At 40.8% G+C, this 23,374-nt stretch overlaps 1 protein-coding gene and 1 non-coding gene across 7 annotated transcripts in view; one reads left to right on the plus strand and one right to left on the minus strand.

The window, feature by feature from the left end:
- KIAA0319L (KIAA0319 like) overlaps positions 1-23,374 on the minus strand; it is a 94,749-nt gene that overhangs the window by 52,888 nt on the left and 18,487 nt on the right. For all 6 annotated transcript variants that reach the window (XM_039251738.1, XM_039251739.1, XM_039251736.1 and 3 more), the window contains one exon: positions 11,076-11,605. In XM_039251738.1, coding sequence (XP_039107669.1) covers positions 11,076-11,605 — 530 coding nt within the window. The remainder of the gene's footprint in view (positions 1-11,075; positions 11,606-23,374) is intronic.
- Positions 12,390-12,496, plus strand: LOC120244942. The gene has a single exon (XR_005531666.1). It is a non-coding gene; the product is annotated as a U6 spliceosomal RNA (small nuclear RNA).

Below are 23,374 nucleotides of genomic sequence, written 5' to 3' on the forward strand. Positions count from 1 at the left end.
GTCAGCACAGAGCCCAACACAGGGCTCAAACCCACGAACCGTGAGATCATGACCTGAGCCAAAGTCGGACGCTTAACCGACCGAGCCACCCAGGTGCCCCAAGAGAAAATATTTCTAAAATACAATACCAAAAGCATGATCCAGAAATTAAAAAACTGATAAACTAGACATCATCAAAATTAATATCTGCTCCTCAGAAGACACTGCTAAGAGAATGAAAAGACAAGCCACAGATTGAGAGAATATTTATCTAATAAATGACATATATGCAGAATATATATGTAAGAGAACCCAATTTTTTTTTTATTTTTTATTTTTTTTACAAATAGTTTATTGTCAAGTTAGTTTCCACATAACACTCAGTGCTCATCCCCACAAGTGTCCTCCTCCATGCCCATCCCTCCTCCCCCCCACATCCATCAGTCCTCAGTTTTTGTCAGCATTCAAGAGTCTCTCATGGTTTGCCTCTCTCCCTTTCCCCCACCATTTCCACCCTTCTTCTCCCCCTTGTTCCTCCGTCAAGTTCCTCCTAATCCTCCTATACGTGCAAACATAGGATATTTGTCCTTCTCTGCCTGACTTATTTCGCTCAGCATAACACCCTCAAGGTCCATCCATGTTGCTACACATGGCCAGATTTCATTCTTTCTCATTGCCATGTAGTATTCCATGGTATAGATAAACCACATCTTCTTGATCCATTCGTCTGTTGATGGACACTTAGGCTCTTTCCATGTTTTAGCTATTGTGGAGAGTGCTGTTATGAACATTGGGGTACATGTGCTCCTATGCCTCAGCATTTCTGTATCCCTTGGGTAAATTCCTAGCAGTGCTATTGCTGGGTCATAGGGGAGTTCTAGTGTTAGTTTCCTGAGGAACCTCCACACTGTTTTCCAGAGGGGCTGTACCAGTTTACATTCCCACCAACAGTGTAGGAGGGTGCCCGTTTCTCCACATCCTCGCCAGCATCTAGAGTTCTCTGATTTGCTCATTTTAGCCACTCTGACTGGCGTGAGGTGGTAAGAGAACCCAATTTTTAAAATGGGGAAAACTATAAACACTTTACCAAAAAATATATAAATGGCAAATAAGTACATGAAAAGATGTTCAACATCATCAGTCATGAAGAAAATACAAAGAAAAACCACAATGAGATACTGTTACACACCTACTACAATGTCTAAAGCCATACAAAGTTTTAGTGAGAATGTGGAACACCTAGAACTTTCAGTCATTACAAATGGGAAAGTAAAATGGTACAACTGCTTGGAAAAACAGTTTGGTGGTTTCTTATAATATTAAATATGTACCTACAGTATGATGCAGCTATTCCACTCCTAGGTATTTACCCAAGAGAAATTAAAGTATATCCCCATACAAAGACTTTTACACTAATGTGCCTAACAGCTTTATCTGCAGCCAAAAATCTAGAAACAATTCAAATGTCCATCAACAGATAAACAAATGATATATCCATACAATGGAACACTATTCAGCAATTAAAGGGAACCAACTACACACCATGTAGGATGTGACATATACGACAAGGATGAACATCAAAACATGATGCTAGGTGAAAGAAGCCAGACTCAAAAGACTATACACATTCCATGGCTCTATTTACATGAAAAGTCCAGACAAGGAAAATTTATAGAGAGAGCAGATTAGTGGATGCCTGGGACTGAGAGTGGGAGTGGGGATGGCAAAAGGGAAGTTTTTGGGGTGACAGAAAAAATGCACAACTCTATGCTTAATAAAATCACTGAATTGTATGTTTACAAGGAGTAAGTTTTATGGCATATACCTCCATAAAATTGTTAAAAAGGAGAATAATGTATGATTCCACTTATATAAAAATTCAAGAAAATCTATATAAACCTAAAGCAAATCAGTGGTTGTCATGAGATAAGGGAGGGAGTAAGAAGGACAGATTATAAAGGGACAGGAGGAAACTTAGGGAGTAATGGATATGTTCATTATCTTTTTTGTGGTGATGGTTTTACGGGTAAATTTTTGTTAAATCAAATTGTATACTTTAAAGATGAACATACAGTTTATGATATGTCAATCACACTTCAAGAAAGCTGGTTTTTAGAAGTATGATAACCACAGAAGAGAAAGCATTTGGTGTGGCTGAAGTGGAGAGCAGAGGAAGTTCAGAAGAGCCATTCATATAACCAAAAATATTTTTTTAATGGATGCACAACTTCAACTTTCCCCTTATTAGACAGACTGCTTCCATTTTTTAATTAAATAAACAGCATCTCATCATTGTGTGTGAAGGTCTTTCTTTAGGAATTGCTGCTTTTGAATAGAGTCCCCAAAATAAGAGTATAAATATTTTTAAGCAAGGCAGGCAGGTTTTTATTTTTAAAGAATTTGTTTATTATTTATTATTATTAAATTTTAAACAGGCAGGAACAGGAGATATGGAGCAAATTATTTTACTTCAGAAAACTATGAGGCAATACTGAAAATCTGAAGAGGATGATATAGGGTTGAGACTTGGATGAAATTTCCTTAGGCAATTTTTTTCTGGCACTTGACAGAAATCATAAAAACCAACCTAATTCTGAACTAACCATAAGTCATATAATCATGCCTCAGGTGCATACACCTATTTCATCTTCAAAGAAGCTTTATTCAGAATGATGAGAGGCTTCTATTCACATTCTCTTTTGCCATTTCTCTCTAGCTCCTTCTACCACTTCTCCATTCTCTCTTTCTCCCCAGGCCTAGCTGGGGCCGCCCTCCCCCAATCAAACAAGTCAGCCCAGTGATTAATACCATAATTCAAGATGACCCGAAAAACCTCCACCATAAGCTATTCGGTTTTGAGTATCAGGAACCTGCAGGGCCACACAGGATGTTCACACTTATTCAGGTCATATCATCACAGTCCAGGTAGAAGGCCCTCCCTGGCAACAGCCACCCTGGTGACTACTTAACACAAAAGAACGAATGGTTCATAAAAATTGAACTTTGGACACATTTTGACTTGAGACACAACTGTATTAAAATAAAACAAAAACTATCATTGTCATTAACAAAAATCCTACTAGAGGAAAGACTGTCTTCCTACAATAGCAAAGCCATTGGGGTTTAAAGACTTTCCAACCCAGTTCTCAGCAACTAAAGCTGTGGCTGGAGAACGGGACACGGTTTATCTTTGCAAGCAGTTAGTTACAAAGTTATGTGTTCTCACAGTCTCTTTGCAGAAACTAAGACCACCATGAAGAGAGAAACGGGGAAAGATGACAAGGGTGTTGGCTAAGAGATGGCTGGTTTTGAGACTTTCTTCCCAAGGCTCTAGGTGTGCCAATTAGCAATGCTCTATTAACCCATCCACACCAAAACCTTCATCACTGCTTGCCTCCTAAGTTAACTTAGCAAAGTAGCCAACAGGGGTACTTGGCTGGCTCAGTCAGTGGAGCATGTGACTCCTGATCTCAGGGTTGTAGGTTCAAGCCCCACGTTGGGTGTAGTGATTACTTAAAAAAAAAAAAAATCTTAAAGTAGCCAACAAACACATTTTTAAATTCACTTCATAAAAATAGATTTTAAAAGATAAGCAGATAAAAGAACCAGAAAACTTAGATTAGAGGAGAAAGGGAAGAGTTAAGGGGAGAGAGGAATAAGGAAAGGGTATTCTAGTTCAGGCACTAATACTTTTGAGAAAAGAACAGCACAGTTGCAGGGATCTCTGCACACCCACACCCAACAAGGGCACAGGCTGCCTAGTTTTTCTCTCAATGCAATAAGCCAGTAATGTAAGGTTAGAATTGGGGTGGGGGGTGACATTTAGTGCATATGTGTGCACACAGACAGTACTAGAAGGGCCTTGGTCACTGAGGGGTAGCAAAGTCATACAACTTACTCAGGCCAGAGGGCTGGAAGGGGGCCGGAGGCTAAACAATTTTTGGTAAAAGTTACTAGCCTGTGCGCGGCCCAGATAACAGAGAATGAAAATCTGAGGGAAAGTAAGCCCTGAGGAATTCCAATTATATCAGGAAATAATAGCCAGAAGAATAAATGAATGCTTGGCAAAAATTTCACAACACTAAAGTATTATGAAAGATTTTTTAAAAATCATAACAAAGTTGGGGCACATGGGTGGCTCAGTCGGTTAAGTGTCTGACTTCAGCCCAGGTCATAATCTCATGGTTAGTGAGTTCAAGTCCTGCGGGCTCTGTGCTGACAGCTCAGAGCCTGGAACCTGTTTCAGATTCTGTCTCCCTCTCTATCTGCCCCTCCTCCGCTCACTGTCTATGTCTCTGTCTCAAAAATAAGCATTAAAAATTTTTTAAGGGACACCTGGGTGGCTCAGTCGGCTAAGCGTCCAACTTCGGCTCAGGTCACGATCTCACGGTTCGTGGGTTCGAGTCCCGCGTTGGGCTCTGTGCTGACAGCTAGCTCAGAGCCTGGAGCCTGCTTCAGATTCTGTATCTCCCTCTCTCTCTGACTCTCCTCTGCTCATGCTGTCTGTCTGTCTGTCTCTCTCTCACTGTCTCTCTCTCTCAGGAATACATAAATTAAAAAAAATAAAATGCTTTAAAAAAATTTTTTTAAATAAATAAAAATCAAAACAAAATGATCAAGCAAAATACCCTGAAAACCAAACCAAATCAAAACATGGGATCAAGGGAGACAGAACTACCCGGGTCTTGTACTTGGTTATGCAAGGCTCTTCTCTTTCGCTGCCCACACCCCACACCTCTATCTGTTGGTAAGAGTCAGCACAAGAATTTTCCTTGGTAAAAAAAGGCAGCAGAGAGGTGCCCAAAGGCTTGACTCATTTATCCTCTCAGACATTTGTCCCACAGAAAGGCACTGGCTTATAGAGGATGAAAGGCTATGGTTACTGACTTGAAACAGGGAGATGGTGGTGGCATAGAAAGGGGCGCCTCAGTTTTCCAAACCTTCCACGTGGGGATACCTAACTTGATCTTCATTTCCTGGGCTCAGAGAGCATTTCTCAGCGTTCTGCAAAGCTGGACCGGCAGCAATTAACTGCCAATGGCTGAACTGCAATAAGCCTTCATGCTCCTCCTGCTGACAATTCAGAGGTTCGCCACACAGAAAGGACAGCACTTAAACCAAGCAGTACAAGCTTCTCCTTCTTTAAGGTGATATAGAGGGGAATAAATTGGTGACATTCCTTTCCATTTTTGGATTTGCAAAAGGTCCACAATACCGGCTCTTAGATAAAATGTATGTATGTCTCCAAAAGAATGAAGACTGTTACTAACAACCCAGCTCTGTAGGCATTTCAGGCAAGACGAGAGCAATTTATGATACAATTTCTTACCACTTTGGATGCAGAGTTGCTTGACCTACCTTAGTGCCAACAGTACAAACTAGAAACTAGTACTGCTAGCCAGCCATCCCTAATTAGAAGGAGAAGATCTGCAGCGTATACACTTCCTTCCCTTTCCCCAGTGCATTAAGCAAAAGTTTGAGCTGCAAGTCCTCTCCTAAAAGAAATGCCTACCAGTTAACTATTCTGAATGCACAAGGTGATTCTACCCCCCCTCCAGAATTATCTATGGCCTCAAGCTCCTACAAATGGCATATAAGGTTAGACATAATTTGTCTGGAACTGAAGAATTCACTTTGCCTTATTTTTTAACAATGCTTACAGTTCTCAGCAAGTGATGCCAACCTATATAATGCCTCTGTGCAACACTACACAAAGGCCCCTTCCCACTCTTGGGGCTCATATTTCAATATTCCTCCCCCCATGTCCACCCACTCTCTGTTTTAGACCATAAAGCTCCAAATCCCATTCCTTAGCAGCAATTTACTGCCACTGTCCACTGTAGGCGAACTAGAAGGAAAAGTACTCCCCAGGCAACACAACCCCAGGATCTTCCTTCCAAGACACAGTTGAATTCTCTAAGGCCCAAATTTGAGTTTTTACCTTCTTCCAGGACACTGCCAGGCCTCCATCTACCGTATTTCTCATTCTCCTAGTCTATTTCTCATTTTACTGATCACAGTTATCTGGAAGTTTGCTGGAACTGGCTCATCTGACCTGACTGTGCACATCTCTCTGAACTCATGTTGGAAGTTCCAAAATGGTCATGGTGGGTGTATTTACACCATGATGGACAACATCTACAACTCAGTGCTTGTTTTTGGGTTTTGCGGGAAGGGAGGGACCTGGTTGTTAAACATTTAACACCACAACTGTTTTCCCTAAAAGACCTACACTTCTTCTCCTGTGAAACCTAACTTACTTTTCTTTCTACCAAAAATTTCATTTAATCACCTAGAATTTCTATTCCATGATCAAAAACCACCTAGAAGCTCAGTATTTCCTGTTTTATTCCCTATACCTCCTGCAGGACAGCCTACATAATATACAGGATACAGTGCAAAACAAAAATGTAGGGTCCCTTACTCAAAAACTATTAAGAATTTCAAGACAATGATAGCAGCACATAAAACTGAGAAAGGCCTAAGTGTGAGGATTTGTACAAGTGCACAGGTCACATGCCCATAAAGTGGTCCTTGAACCCCTATTCTTAACTGTGAGCGTGCCCTTCCCTAAGTATACTATTTCCCATGTATCTCTGCAATATGAGGGCTCTTTACTCTCCCATACTTCATGAGTGAAGGCAGGTTAGTATTTCATTCACTGCCCTTCCCAATGCCTTTTGCAAACCATTGCTGTTCTACTTTTGTAAAACCTCTCTCCTCTGCCATCTTACTGCAATTCAACTCTTACCACGCTGTCCTCTCCCAACTCCCTCACTACTCCTTCTGTTGTGCTGAGGACTTTGACAACTGGCTCGCAAAACTCCTCTTTACCCCAAATCCCTGCCTAAACAGTAACAGGGTTAAGAGGACAGACTCTGGATAGAATCAGAGTGCCTGGGTTCAAGTCCTGGTACTACCATATACTAGCTATTATTGCCTTGGCCATGTTCCTTAACCTCTCTTTTCCTGAGTTTCCTCATTTAAAAAAGAGACAGTTAATAGTATTTCATAGGAGTTGTCATGTGGATTAAAAAAGTTAAAACATGTCAAGGGCTGAGAATGGTAAGTGCTCATTCAGTAAATAGTAGCTATTGCTATCATCATCATTATCATAAACTCTATCTCAGTGTCTACATGGATAACTCATGCAACATTTATTTTTAGTTTCCTGAGTTCTTTGAGCTCCTTGTCTCCAATAAACTACTCTACTCTACCCCAGCAACCCTCTTCCACAGCTGCAACCTAGATCCTGTAGTCACCAGAACTTCTCCACCTCCAAGATCTCAGATGATCTTAGATTCAAATATCCCATCCTTGGGGTGCTCAGTCAGTTAAGTGGCCAACTCAATTTTGGCTCAGGTCATCATCTAACAGTCATGGGATCAAGCCCTGCATCAGGCTCTGTGCTGCTTGGGATTTTCTCTCTCCCTCTTTCTCTGTCCCTCTCCTGCTTGCTTGCTCCCTCCCTCCCTCTCTCTCTCAAAATAAACAAACTTAAAAATATATATCCCATCCTCTGATGACTACTTCCGGTTTTACAGGACACACATTTACTTGTGCCTCCTAGATCTGTCTCTCATCATGGAAAACTCTAAATGCCAAACTCCTCTATCATATCTCTGTCAGTCAGTCCCTCTTATATTTGCCTCTTTTTCTATCTTCCTAATCCACTCTCTTGACAATAACCTCAATTTCCACGCCTCTATTTCCTTCTATACAAGACTGGCAAAGTTTCAACCTTGGGTAAATCAAACTATCAGTCTTTTCTTGACAGGGCCGCTGAGAGCCGCTGAGGAGACCCACAGACCTGCAGGGACGAGTACCACTGTTACATCCGTACTCTCCGTCTTCAGTGCTACCAGCAGTCTATTTCCTTACCTGCTTGGCCCTCTCCCAGCCTTCATAATGGCTGTTTCAGACCTTTACCACGGTCTCCAAACCTATGCTTTTCCTGCCTACTACCTACCTATGCCCATTCCACGTACTTCCGCTTCTACTCGCAGCAAATGATCTACCCCACTTCAGAAAAACAGGCATGAGGGGGCGCCTGGGTGGCTTAGTCGGTTGGGTGTCTGACTTTCGCTTAGGTCATGATCTCGCGGTTCGTGGGTTCAGGCCCCGCGTCGGGCTCTGTGCTGACTGCCAGCTCAGAGCCTGGAGCCTGTTTCAGTCTGTGACTCCCTCTCTCTCTGACCCTCCCCTGCTCACGCTCTCTCTCTCTCTCCTAGAAATAAATAAAACATTAAAAAAATTTAAAAAAAAAAAAAACAGAAAAACAGGCATGAGATTAGAACTACCACAATTTCCTTCGACTGAACCTATAACCCACCTTTGCTACACCTATATTCACCTATTTCTTCCTTCCTGTCATCATGAAGGAGATGTGTCTCCTTCTGCTTAAGGCTAATCTTGGTCCTCTGTGCTCTGGATTCAAACCCACTCACCTGTAAGGCACTAGAATGTGTGCTTCTCAGACCAGCAGCACTGGCACTCCCCAGAATCTGTTACAAATGCAAATTCTCAGGCCTCATTCTAGACCTACTAAATCAGAAACTCTGGAATTGAGGCCAAACTGTTTTCAACAAGGCCTCCAGACAATTCTAATGTGTGCTAAGGTTTGTGAACCATCATTTTAAGGAATTATTCGTTGTTTATCCCCTTTCCTGTATTTTCAACCTCTTTCTCTAGTACAATGGTTCCCTTGCCTTGAAGAGCTCATTTGATTGCTCCATGTACATTCTTGCTTCTCTACAATCGATTCACCACATAGCAACATATCTGATCAAGTTATCCCCTACTTAAAATTCTTTAACGACTTCTCACTGACCTGAAGATAAAGACCAAAAGCTTAAGAAGGCATGGAAGCTCTCTACAGCTCACAAGCCTCCTCTTTCACCTTTGGCTTTCTTCGTTGAACATGACCAGCCTCTCTCAACTTCTTGATCTTGCCACACTCTAGGGCACCTAACAAACTTTGAAATTGTTAGCTTTCTGCTTGAAATACTTTGCCTGCTTCTTTTCCAAACTCCTTCCACATCAAGTCTCAACTTAAACTTTCTTTAAAGTACCTAACCGTACCCCTTAGTCTCAATTAAGTCCCTGTTAGATGCTCTTCCAGCACTCTGCACTTATCCTCTTAAACCTATATCAAGTTACAATTATTTAATTATTATAAACATAATGTCTGTTTTCCTTTACAGAGTATAAACTCTGCTGGGGGAGAAATCATGTCTCTCTTGTTTACCATAATATCCCCAGTGTCTAGCTTAGTATAATACCTTGCACACAGGAAATAGGCAAAAAATATTTGCCAAATGACCAAGCCTTTGCATGCACTGTGCCTATGTCCCCAGCAAAATCCTACACATCCTTCAAGAAATAGATTAAAGATGGTTACTGGGGTGGGGGGTGGGGGACAGGTGAAACAGGTGAGGGGGATTAAGAGTACACTTAACTTGATGAGCACTGGATAATATATGGGACTGTTGAATCACTATATTGTACACCTGAAACTACTGTTAACACTGTATGTTAACTACACTGGAATTAAAATTTTTAAAAAGAGGATTATAATCTAGTGTAGGTAATAAACACTTAGAGAGAAAAAAGAAATAATATAAATTAAACATTTCTGGGGCGCCTGAGTGGCTCAGTCGGTTAAACATCCAACTTCGGCTAAGGTCATGATCATACAGTTCATGGTTTCGAGCCTCATGTCGGGCTCTGTGCAGACAGCTCAGAGCCTGAGAACCTGTGTCTCACTCGCTCTCTGCCCCTCCCCCACTCATGCTCGCTTGCTCACTCTCTCTCTCTCTCAAAAATAAGCAAACATTAAAAAGAATTAAAAAAAATAAATTAAACATTTCTGTGAAGTCTTCCTTGCACATACATACCATCTGCCTGCTCAAATGAATCACTTCCTCTTTTCTGTTCCTACTGTATTGTGTATATAACTCTACTAATGCAATAATTACACACTATTATAAATACCCAACCTTTGGGTCTGAGTCTCCACTACTCTATAAACTCCCTGAGGGCACAGGCCATATCTTGCTCACCTTTCTATCTCTAGTGCTTAGCAAAGTACTTGACATTGACAATAGATGTCTAATGTTTATGGGCATATTAAAACTAAGACTTTATCTCTAATACTGCACTGAAAGGTTTTTTCCTAATATTAAATCTGCATTCTAATCCTAGGTTTGTTATTCACTAGCTGCGCAATCAAACTGTTTAACCTCACTGGACCTTGGTTTCCTCACTAGTAAGACAGGGCTAATAATACCACCTTGGGAATATTACTATGAAAATTAAATAAAATGACATTGTACGACAATTAGCACACATAGTGCCTGGCATGTAGTAGCTTCCCCACTCTGGCTTCAACTTGATAGAGACAACTAGGACAAAACAAATACAAAAATAAGTCAAGCAATCAAGGGAGGCTGAGCACAGAGTGAGTCACTCCTTTTAATCATTTGCCCAGGAAGATCAACAATGAAGAAGCATAACAAGCAGAATAAACTCTACTGGTGGTATCTCCCTTGGCATACAAAGCTTGGTGAGAAGTCATCCCAAAGACCTCTTGGTTAATGGCCACATCTGGCTCCCCAGCCCAGTAAGTCAGGTCTTAGTCTGTGGTGCCAGGAATGGCTACTTCAGACTGGAATAGAAACTACATAAGGAAATGTATTTACATATGGGAGATGGGGAAGAGGGAAGACAGCTTGAATGCAACCACATCAATCAAATGTTTTGCAATCTGGCAGAAAATACTGCAGAACTGTTGGTGAAGACTGACACCACACAACTCACAACTACATTTACCTATAGTCAAGAACCAGCTTAGACTAGATAACGAGCAGATTTCAGCTTTTACCAAAACAACGGTCAGACCTGTAATGTAGTGAACATCTCTGAGGTCCAACTACGCTTGTAACATCTGGGCAACACCCACAAAGATGACACCAAGCAGCTTTATACATATACTCCTCAGCATAGAGTGCTTCCCACAGGCAGCTTCACTGCTCGTGTGTGTCAAATGTGAAAGCAGACTCAACAGTTTGTCTGCTCCTTATTCATAATAAGCTTACCTCTGCAGAACCACTGGTATTCAGATCACCTCCTTCCTTGGAGTCATTCATTTCAGAATGCTGTGTCACTATATGTGTAGTTACTTCTTCACTGGGACTCTCTCTCTTCCGAAGCTTCCTGATTAAGCTCTGCTGGTCAACAGAAGATACAGTGGGTCCAAGTGGAGCTCTAGGTGGACTCTGTCTCCTCCAAAATACCCTGCTCCAACCTAGCTCCAGAATATGTGGTTCATCTTCTTCAGGTGGATAGCCCAAATCATTTGCAGTTTGGAATTTTTTAAAAAACACCAGCATGGAATTGGAAGAGTCTGTCCTAAAAGCCTGGCAGCTCCGGGGCCTGCTGCAGTCTGCCTGAATGCACATCCCTTCTAACCACCAAAAGGCATGGCAGGCAGAATCCTGGCAGCAAGCAGCCCAACACAACTGGAGAGAGGGGGTTCCTTCAAGAAGCCGGAGGTGATTTTCTCCCCCAGATCTCAGGCCAACACCAAATTCTGTCTTCGCTTGCTGGCACCTGCTCTCATTGGCATCTAAAAACAAGGAATGAAAACATTTTAAGATGTAATAAAAACACACTATTGATCTGGACAGTGCCCTGAACACTAACATTTAAGGCTATTTTGAACACTGGTTTTTAGGAGGGTGGGAAAGCTGTCTAGTAAGTGGAACAGAAGAAGCAAAATAGAGTGTTCTTTTTTGGCTCAGGAGACTTTAGCATATAGAAGTACTGTTCCACATTCATCGGTGGTTCCCATTCTCAATGAGTCCCTTCCACACAGACCTTTCATACAGAACTCCAGTTCATGAAACAGAAAAAAGCAAGACAAACAAAACAGCTATTCTGCTGTAAATGTATGGAGAGATGGAAGGCAGAGTCCCACCACTTGACCTTCCACTCACATCCTAGCCTTTCTCAGGGACAATGCAAGCACTATGGGACCCAAAGAACAGGTAGTGGAACAGGATGGAATTGTCCTCCTATCCCCACCCACTGAACTGGCAGCAACACAAACGGAGTATTCTTAAGCTTTGACAGGTTACAGGTTCATCCATTTTCTAACCAACTGTTTGCCAGAGTCAGGAGGTGTTGCATATCATGGTATCAGCCAGAGTTGATCAGTAGTCAGATTACCAAAAAGTTTAAGTGTGATTCTGCCGGAATGAACTTCCTACTGACAAGCCATGTCATCACAAGAAACAAAGGAACAGAAGGACAACAGTGACCTACTGTGGTTAATATAAATAACATGGTCCAAAATTCTGGCTACTGTTCCTTATGGATAAAATTTTGGGCTACTGAATGACTTTAAGCATGTGCTCTCATCGGCAGCACATATACTAAAATTGGAACGATACAGAGAAGATTAGCATGGCCTCTGTGCAAGGATGACACACAAATTCGTGAAGTGTTCTATATTTAAAAAAAAAAAAAGAATTACTTTAGGCATGGGATTAATTCTCCTGAAATATTACCTCACTTCTGTTTTATTAGATGAAGTAAAGTCAAAGCATGTTCTAAATGAAAGCTATTGTACAGAGCTCATTTTAAAGTCTTAGTTACATAGATATCTGTACCCAACTATGGTCAGGGTTATACAGGGCCAGAACCAGGGTGAGGCAAGATAGATGCCTCAGGCACAAAACTTAAGGAAGAATATATTCTAGAGTCATGTAAGTACAGAGTTGGCTTACCCAAACTTGAGCGTGAACACCTCCTTAAATTTTGTGCCTTATGTGTCTCTTTCTTCACCCTAGCTCTGGCCCTGGGGTTAGAACACAAAATATCTTTTAAAATTACACACAGAAGGGGTGCCTGGGGGGTTGGTCATCCAACTCCGGCTCAGGTCATGATCTCACGGTTTATGCGTTTGAGCCCCTCGTTGGGCTCTGTGCTGACAGCTCGGAGCCTGGAGCCTGCTTCGGATTCTGTCTCCCTCTGTCTCTGCCCCTCCCCCACTTGTGCTCTCTGTCTCTCAAAAATAAAAACAAACGTAAAAAAAAATTTTTTAAACAAATATATAAAGAAATAAAATTACACGCAGAAAATATGCAGTAGAACCAAAACACTGAAGAGATGGATAATCATGTCTGCACATACACATAACTGAAAAAGGGCTATGACTAACCAGAGCAACAATGTAACAATCAGCCAAAGTCAGGGCACCTGGGTGGCTCAGTCAGTTAAGTGGCCCTTGGTTTCGGCTCAGGTCACACAGTTCATGGGTTCGAGCCTCACATTGGGCTCCACGGTAAAGATGCGGGGCCTGCTTGAGATTTTCTCTCTCCCTCTCTCTCTGCACCTCCCCTACTCACACTGTCTCTGTCTCTCTCAAAATAAATAAATAGACTTAAAAAAAAAAAAGAGTTTAAAAAAAAAAGGAATAATCAGCCAAAGCCCACTTGACTCCCAGGAAATACTTACAAAATGTCCAGCAGACTAAGTGTGAATACCAATCAACTGAGAGGTAAGAGAAATAAAGGCAGGCTTCTGGATGACTGAGCAGGCGCTATGGAAGCCAATCTGCCATTGTTCATTAAAAGAAAAGAGAGAGACATTGGCACAAACCTAACATCAGACAAGGCAATTTAGAAACCTAGAAAAAATAGAACTTCCTTAAGAAAAATGAAGAAATAGCAACAATGAAAAAAATGAAGCTACCCAGAGCTACAGAAATACCCCTCATATCCTCATCCACCTTCCCACACAGTAACCAATGGTATGAATCTTGGTAACAGCTATCTAAGTACACAGACTGTGTTGAATCAATAAACTGTTACCTCAGTAACTACTGTCAGTCACCTTTATATTAACTTTCCCTCATTCTTCTCAGCATAATTCTCTCATATTTAACATAGTGAAGAGGTCCACACAGATAAAAATAACATGCACTTTTCTGTAAGCCACTATTTCATTTAATTTTTAAAATGTTCCATGGCCTCCACTTTTGCCCCTGTAGAAGGCATTGCCATAGAACTTGCCCTCTAGCCATGAGTAACCAGAACTCTAGACAAAATATAGGGAACAACTGATTTTAGACCATGAAAAACAGGTGTGTGATCCCAGAGAGAGGAAACAAACAAGGTGTGCCCCGTGACCGCCAGGGCTTTCTGTAGGGCCTCATGCTCCAGATGGTGGCGCAGGGAAGGAGAGCCCAGGCAGACTAGGGCACACTTGCTGCACTTAGGAAACAGTTTGAGGTGAATGTGATAGCTAGTATTTTGGAACAAACAACCAGAAAGGAGGAAGTTACACAGATTTAGAGCTCCCGATATCTGGATAATGCTCCCTTTTAATCTTTGACTGAATACTAATTTACCTCAAGTGTAGGTTAAGAAGACATGAGGGAAATTAAAATATATTTGAACTGATTGAAAATGAAAACATAACATATAAAAATTCATAGGATGCAGTTAATGCAGTGTTTAGAGAGAGCATTTATAGCTTTATTTATTTTAAAATTTATTATTGAGATAGAAACAGAACATGAGTAGGGGAGGGGCAGAGAGGGAGACAGAATCTGAAGCGGGCTCCAGGCTCCGAGCTGTTAGTACAGAGCCCAACACGGGGCTCGAACCCACAAACCATGAGATCATGACCTGAGTCAAAGTCAGACGCTTAACCAACTGAGCCACCCAAGTGCCCCAATTTTAAATGCTTACTTTAGAAAATAAGAAAGGTCTAAAATCGTTAATCTAGAGAGACACACATGGAGAAGGCTATGTAATGACAGAGGCAGACACTGGAGAGACACAGCTACAAGCCAAGGAATACCAATGACTGACAGTGACCACTAGAAGCTAAGAAGAGTTGAGGAAGGGTTGTACCCAGAGTCTCAGAAGGAACAAACGCTTGATTTTGGACTTCTAGACTCCAGAACCATTGATTTAACAGGATTTTCTGAAGAACAGCTAAGGAGACAGAGAGCTCGAGGCTACTAAGAGTCCATATCCAGGAATCTCTGACATTTAGACACATGGCTGAACAGACTGAACAGAGACACTGGGATGCCATTCAGCAGACATGTATATGGATGTGATGCTGAAAAACTATGGGAATCTGGTGTCTGAAGGGCTTCATTTTGTCAAGCCAAAACTAAACACCCAACTGGAGCAAGAGGTAGTGCCCTGGATGGACATATGAAAAGTTCTGCCAGGTGCCTGTACAGTCCAGGAGTACTGGTTTGAAACAAAGATGTCAGTCCTAAAGCAAAACGTTTCTGAAGGACCAGCTCCAGAAGAGTGAACATACAGTGTCATGACTGATAAAGGCCTAGAATGTGAACACAGAAGCTCCACAGAGAAGCGACAAGGTATTGTGCGAAAACCTTTAAATATAATCCCTCATCACCCACAAGAAAACTTATACAGGTGAGATAACCCATTAATGTAAAGAATGTAGGGTTAGTGGGACATCTGGGTGGTTCAGTCTGGTTAAGAGGCCAACTCTTGATTTCGGCTCAGGTCATGATTTTATGGTTTGTGAATCAAGACCTACACTGGGCAGTGCAGAGCCTGCTTGGGATTCTCTCTCTCTCTGCTCCTACCCCACTCATGTTCACTCTCTCTTTCTCTCTCAAAATAAATAAATAAAGTTAAAAAAAAAAAAAAAGAATATGAGATAGCCTCTGAACAACTCATTTCCTTTAAGATTTTTTTTAAGTTTATTTATTTTGAGAGAGAGTGTGCAGGAGCATGGGAGAAGCCGGGGGGGGGGACGGGGGGGGGAGAGGGAGAGAGATTGAGAGAGAGAGAGAGAGAGAGAGGGAGAGAATTCCAAGCATGCTCCATGCTGTCAGTACAGAGCCCAATACAGGCTTGATCTCATAAACTGTGAGATCATGACCTGAGCAGAAATCAAAAGTCGGATGCTTAATCAACTCAACCGGGTACCCCAGCTCATTTCCTTTAACTCATCATAAAATTCACATGAACAAGTAACCTTATAGATATACTCAAGAAGGATTCAATAATTATCAATTATCAGAGATTCATTCCAGAGAGAAACCCCATGAATGCAATGAATGTAGAAAAGCTTTCAAAAAGAACTTTATCCTTTTAAAGTCAACAGAGAATTCATACTAGTCAGAAATCCTACACATATAAAGACTGTGGGAAAAGCCTCTGCTTAGAACCCAGCCCTTACTCATCATGAGAATACACAGTGAAGAAAAAGCCTTTTATTTTTTATTTATTTATTGGGGGGGGAGAGTCGAAGTTGGGGGGAGAGTGCAAGTGGGGGAGAGGCAGAGAGAGGGGTACAGAGGATCTGAAGCAGGCTCTATGCTGACTGGCTGACAACAGTGAGCCTGATGTGGAGCTCAAACTCACAAACCGTCAGATCATGACCTGAGCTGAAGTGGGGTGCTCAACCAACTAAGCCACCCAGGCGCCCCGAGAAAAGCCTTTTAAATGCAATGAATGTAGGAAAGCTTTCAGGGATAACTTAACCATGGAGACACAATATCAGAAAATCCATAATAGTAAGAAACCGTATTAGTGTAATGAATGTAGCAAAGACTTTAGGCTTAGTCATCAAAAAATACATACAGGAGAGAAACCCTATCACTGAAATAAATGTGGAAAATCTTTCAGGTATATATCCTTTGCTGGAAATCAGAAAACTCACAGTGAAAAGAAACTCTACTGGTGTAATGACTGTGGGAAAGCTTTTATGAAGAGCTTACTGGATATGAGAGAATTCATACTGAACAAAAATCCTATCATTGCAAGAAATAAGGGAAAGCTTTCAGACACAGCTTGGGCCTTGCTGAACATCAGAGAATCTACACGGAGAAAAACCTTAGGAATGTAATGAAAGTAGGAAGACTTTTCCCCAAAGTTCAGCCCTTAAACAACATAAGAAAATTCATAACAAAGAAAGAGCCACCAATTGTAGTTAGTGTGGTAAATCACACGGAGTTAATTCCTCTGAGCATCAAAGATGAGACATTCAATAAATTACACACGTAGCAAAAATAGCAAAAATATTCTGTGCACCTCTATCCTGAAGAACTTCTCACATGTGACATGTTCATTACAGCATAGTTTGTACAGGTGAAATATCTGAAGAATCTAAATGTCTATCAATACAGATATAGTTAGTGTAGAATGCTATGCAGCAACTGAAAACAATGAGGTAGAATTCTATATACAGCAATAGAAATACACCCATGATACTTTAAATTTAAAAAGTTGCAGAATCTATATATGATGGGCTTATATATTTTTTTAATGAAGGTTTTTGTTTGCACATATATATTATACACATTCCAAATGATCTAGAGAAGGCCAAATTTTAAACAAAACAAAAAATTTTAATCAATGATCTATGCTTTCATCATAAAAGCTAGAAGAGTAAATTATACCCAAAATAAGCTGAGAAAAGATAAAGATAAGAATAACCAATGAAATGAAAATAAATAAAAAACACAGAAAATCAATAAGACCAAAATCTGGTTGTTTGGAAGATCAACAAAACTGATATAACTCTAGTCTGATTGATGACAAAAAAAAAAAAAAAGACAGCAGTCACAAATTAACAATATCAGGAATGAAAGAAGGGATATCACTACTGATTCGATAAACCAGGGGCAGCAAACTATGGCCTAGAGGCTACCATGGGCTGCTGTCTATTATTGTATATAAAGTTTTACTGAAACATAGTCACACTCATTTATGTATATAATGTCTACAGCTGTTTTTGCTCCACAATGGCAGAGTTAAGTAGCTGCAACAGTTTTATCTTAACACTCACAAACCCTAAAATGTTTATGATCTGGCCCTTTAATGAAGTTTGCCAACCCCTGGTCCAAGAGAATGTACTTTCATTTGAACTATTAACTAATGAGTAGAGCCTAAATTTAGATGTTAACTTATAGAAGACTGATAAGTTACAAATGATTTTGATTTTTACAGAGATGCAAATTGTTCCTGTCTAGTAAAAGATAACCTCAAAGGTTTAATTAAGAAGGCACCTTTTCTTCCCACCTAGCTATTATCCTTATTTCTTTATTCATTCATCCATTCAACAAATATTACAACACATCTGTTTCATGCTAGAATTGCTCTGATGGAGCTTCCAATTTAGATGAGGAAGACAATTAAATAGACACAATAATGAATGTAGGATTAAATTAGATTAAACAGACACAATAATGAATGCAGGATTGCAAACTAATGTAAGTGCTCTGAAGGAAAGAAATTCAGCCTTTACAGAAGAAAGGTAGCTAAATTTGGAATTTACTGAACAGGTATACTATTACATATGTGACATGCTATCAAAGATATTCACTGTATGTTGTTTGAAGTGAAAAAAATATTGGAAATAACTTATAAGCTTCTCAATATAGAACTGGTTAAATAAATTAAAGATGATCCATGCAGTTATGGGGATGAATAAAGCTACTCTCTATAGTACTAATATGCAATGATATCTAGGGTACGTTATGTAGAAAAGTTCAGAGCAGTGTGCATAGTATGCTACAATTTGTGTAGGGGGAGAAAAAATATAATGTTTATGCATATATATGCATAGACTATTTTTGAAAGACTATTCAAGTTGGCATGATTGCTTTTAGTAGGGGAAATGAGGTAGCTTGAAAGACTGAAGTGAGAGACTTGTTTGTTCACTAAATACCCTTTTTTACCTTCTGAATTTGTACAATGTACATGTAATATCTTTTGAAAGATACATTTTAAAAATTTAAATAAACAGAAATTTCAATGGCATCCCAGGGCTCTCAGAATGATAACCAAAATTCTTTTTTTTTTTAATGTTTATGTATTTATTTATTTATTTATTTTTAAACATTAGCCTCAATCCCTTTTTTTTTTTTAATGTTTTATTTATTTCTAGGAGAGAGAGAGAGAGAGAGAGAGACAGCGTGAGCAGGGGAGGGTCAGAGAGAGAGGGAGTCACAGACCGAAACAGGCTCCAGGCTCTGAGCTGGCAGTCAGCACAGAGCCCGACGCGGGGCCCGAACCCACAAACCGCGAGATCATGACCTAAGCGAAAGTCGGACGCTTAACCGACTAAGCCACCCAGGCGCCCCAATGTTTATTTATTTTTGAAAGAGTGTGTAAGCAGGGGAGGAGCAGAGAGAGAGAGGGCAAGAGAGAACTGCAAGTAGGCTCGACGCCACCAGTGCAGAGCCAGATGCTGGGCTTGAACCCACAAACCATGAGATCATGACCTGAGCTGAAATGGAGAGTTAGATGCTCAACCAACTGAGCCACCCAGGTGCTCCAATAACCAAAGTTCTTAACATAATCTAAAAGATTCTATATGATCTAGAATATGATCTAGAATATGATCCATGCCTACCTTTCTGCCCCCAACTTGCAGCATGCTCTTCCTCTGTCATAATTCCAACTCACCAGGCTTTCTTTCATTCCTCAAATGGACTATGCTCCCTCTGCTAACTGGGCTTTGTGCATGCTGCACTCTCTAGTGGGAACTCTCTTGTCTCCCTTCTTTACCCAGTTAACTCCTCTTATGAGATCTCAGCATAGCCATCATTTCCTCAGAAAAGCCCCCAGGCCAAGTCAGGTCTTTCTACTTATACACTCTTTGAGTCCTATTGCCTCTTTCCTTCAAAGCAATTATAACACTTATAAAATAACATTTCTTTGTGTGATCATCTGCTCAATGTTTTCCCCTCCCACCACACTGTAAGCTCTAGGATGACAGGACCATGCCTGTTTTGTTTTTTTTTCTCTCTCACCACTATACCTCCAATTCTAGCATGAGACTTGGCACATTACACTGTAGGTGCCCCAAAATACCTGTTTAAAGTCTTTTTTTAAATGCTTATTTATTTTTGAGAGAAAGAGAGAGAGTGAGAGAGAGAGAGAGAGAGAGCGCGCACACAGGTGAGTGGGGAAGGGGTAGAGAGAGAAGGAGACACAATTCGAAACAGGTTCCAGGCTCTGAGCTGTCAGCAGAGCCCAAACTCACAAACCATGAGATCATGACTTGAGCCAAAGTTGGATGCTTAACCAACTGAGCCACCCAAATATATCTTTTTGAATAAATGCACAAATAAATGCACATGTGCATGCATGAAGTATCGAAAGAATCCATGAGCAAACTGTCAGGAAACCAGGTGGCCTGATATCAGGTAGGTCATACTGAAGACATCCAGGCTGATGACAAGACTTCAAAAAGAGATGAGGCCCATATACCACAATAAATGAGGGGGGTGAATGATAGTTGGTAGATGAATAATGATTAGGGAAGGGTAGGAAGTGGTATAAACCTCAAAGAGCAGAACTTTTTCCCTGACACTGGAGGAGTACTGTTCAAGAAGTGACAGTGACGAATGATGAGGACATCAGTTCCACCTCCAAACTCAGAGACACATGGGATATGGAAGAATGAGCAACCATCGCCTGCAGGCTAGAGGGAAAACCATGTCTATCTCCAAGAGAAAGCCAGATCTATCTAAGGTCTTAACTCACAAGTTTCAGTATGAGAGGGTTTAATAACACAACAGATTTTTATCACAGCTAAAAGGTTGGGAAGGGAAGGGTGGTAAATGTGAATGAGTTGAAAAACACAAAGTTATACAGGAATATCAGGTCAGACTCACACAAATCACAACGGTTAGGCACTTTCTAGCAAGAAAAAAAGGAGAGGATGGAAAATTATGATGATGAACTGATGACAGGGTTTCTGCCTATCCATTCTCAGTACAAATGGTAAAAGCTGTAAGGCAAATCACAGAGGATATCTGTGGAATTTGGGGGAACAGATTTAGACTCAGGAGAAATGGTCAAGGAAATTTATAGGAATTACAAGGTTGAGGGGAAAGCAGCAAAAAATTCTAATTCTCTGGTTGTTGCTAGCAGCTCTGGTCAAATCCAGATCTCTGAAAGAAGAGGAGATAAAAGTGGGAGCGGGGGGAGGGAGCTATAAGACCAGTCTGCCCTACAAAGGTCTTCTTTTGCTTCCATGGCTCCCTGAAGAATGGCACATAAGCTACACAACTCTGTGGCAGTATAAAAGAGAAACGTTTCATAACCCAAACACTCCCCCTGCTTTGTGAGGTGACCTGGGAGCCTCAGTTAGAGATCTCATCCATTACTCTGGGCTGGAGAGAACCTGTTCAGTGAGGGAAGGAACAACCTGGGGGTTCACACAGGATATTTCAGACTCTCTCTATCTCACTCGTACCTCTTGACTGCTATATTCTTACAATTATTCCTAAAGCTTAGTAATGGCTAAGATCTCTGATTTATTTGAATCTTAACTGACAATTTGATCCTCTGTCTTAGCTCAAGGGAATAGAGCCTGGGAGATGACAAATGGTCAGAAGCACTTAAGTCTTTGACAGTGACCAGGAGTTTAAAAAAAAACAAAAAACCAAACAAACAACAACAACAAAAAAATGAGAGGTCTGGGGCAAGTTAACTGCCTATGGCATTGTTAAGATAATTAATTCCAGTCAAGAGTAGAGGTACTCTGATCTCTCAGTTCACATGTTTACTTAGTAGGGTTTTGACTGAGTTATTTTTTTTTTAGTAAACGTTATTTTTAATGCTGCTCCATTATATGTTCAGTAATAAAAATATGGGGGGAAAACAGTTCTTTTCCATTCATTCAGTGGATCATAATTCTTCCTCTTAAAGGGCTAAAAGACATGGGATCCAGATGCAGCTCTAGATCAATCATTTACTATAATTTAATCTTTGGAAAGTAATTTAATCTCTCTAAGATTTAATTTTCATTGTTTTCATTGTTGTTACTCTTGAGAAAAAGAGTTCATCAGAGGAGGAAGCAGGGGAGCACTGGTAGAGTCAATATTGGATTCTAGAAGTAACTTGGATAAAAGGTAAGATGAAAATAAGCTCCAATTTTAGATCAGTTCCTCTCCTGCCCACGCCGCCATAGCCTGGCTCTGCTCCCAGGGCCTAAGCAAAAGCAATATTAAATCCTTACAAAAGAGGGCTTACATAGAACCTTACACTGAAAACCTTTTGGGAAAGTCTGGAACTCACTGCTGGTAGGAGCACGTAGAAAGATTACCCAGGTGGAGAACAGGAGGGCAGAGCCGATCCCTTTCCTTCTAAGCCATGGCAAAGCAGAATACACAGGGCTCCCATATGTATTACTTGGAGAACTCCCAAAACAGGAAGCTCTGGAACTAGCAATGCTTACATATTATTACCGCCTCTCAAAGTACAAAATTCTAATAAATCTAGCACGAAATCTAGACCAGGTTTCATAATCCCCAGCAGCAGAGTGGAGAAGTCTATAGAAAAAAAAATTATTACCAAAGGCAATTCATGAAATACTTCAGGAAGCTGTGAACAACTCTAGAAATACTTAGAGGCAATGCTGTTGCCTCTAGCATTTGTAATTCTCAGGTAACAAGCCCGACTCTTCCAGTTAACTTGGAAACTTCAGAGTTTCCAAGACAGAGCTGGCAACCAAGAAGCAAGCAGATACAGAATGCCCACTACTTTAGGAACCATACTGTTATGATCATTGGGAATTCATACTTTAACCAAATTCACCAAACTGTATCCCAAAGGAAAGACTGACATGGTAGAAATGAGAGTAAAGAGGGGCGCCTGGGTGGCTTAGTCGGTTGAGCGTCCGACTTTCGCTTAGGTCATGATCTCGCGGTTCGTGGGTTCGAGCCCCGCGTCGGGCTCTGTGCTGACTGCCAGCTCAGAGCCTGGAGCCTGTTTCAGAGTCTGTGACTCCCTCTCTCTCTGACCCTCCCCTGCTCACGCTGTCTCTCTCTCTCCTAGAAATAAATTTTAAAAATATTTAAAAAAAAAAAAAAAAAGAAAGAAATGAGAGTAAAGAGAATGCTCTGCCAGCATTATTTAAAAAAAAAAAAGAAGAAGAAGAATAGTTGATAAACTCTTCTCTTGGAGGGCAGAGGGAAACTAAGTTTCTGTGGATAATAATGCATGGTAAGAACATTATATAAGCAAAATCTGTAATTAGTTTTAATAATCATTGAAACTAAAATTTCACAGCTTTATAATATGGTCAAGAATCCATTCAAAGCTTTCCTTTGATGACTATACCTATAATGAACTATTACCAAGCACCTAAATTTGGCAAAGTCAGTGACTGAACTATGGCTCTACACCAACTGTCATCCTGCAGCTATAATCAAAAGCATGAATTCTCTCAGAAGCAATAGGTCTCAGCCAAGATGGCTGCCATATGAAAAGAAGACAAGCGGGCATATTATCAATCCCCAAAACAACTGACAGGAACCGTTCAAATACAAACCACCTCAGGGGGCATCCTCCACCTTCCTTTTGACTGTCAGCATGTC

The sequence above is a fragment of the Hyaena hyaena genome, unplaced genomic scaffold (assembly GCF_003009895.1).
Source record: "Hyaena hyaena isolate Hyena2069 unplaced genomic scaffold, ASM300989v1 scaffold_397, whole genome shotgun sequence".
NCBI classification, from domain to species: Eukaryota; Metazoa; Chordata; class Mammalia; order Carnivora; family Hyaenidae; genus Hyaena; species Hyaena hyaena.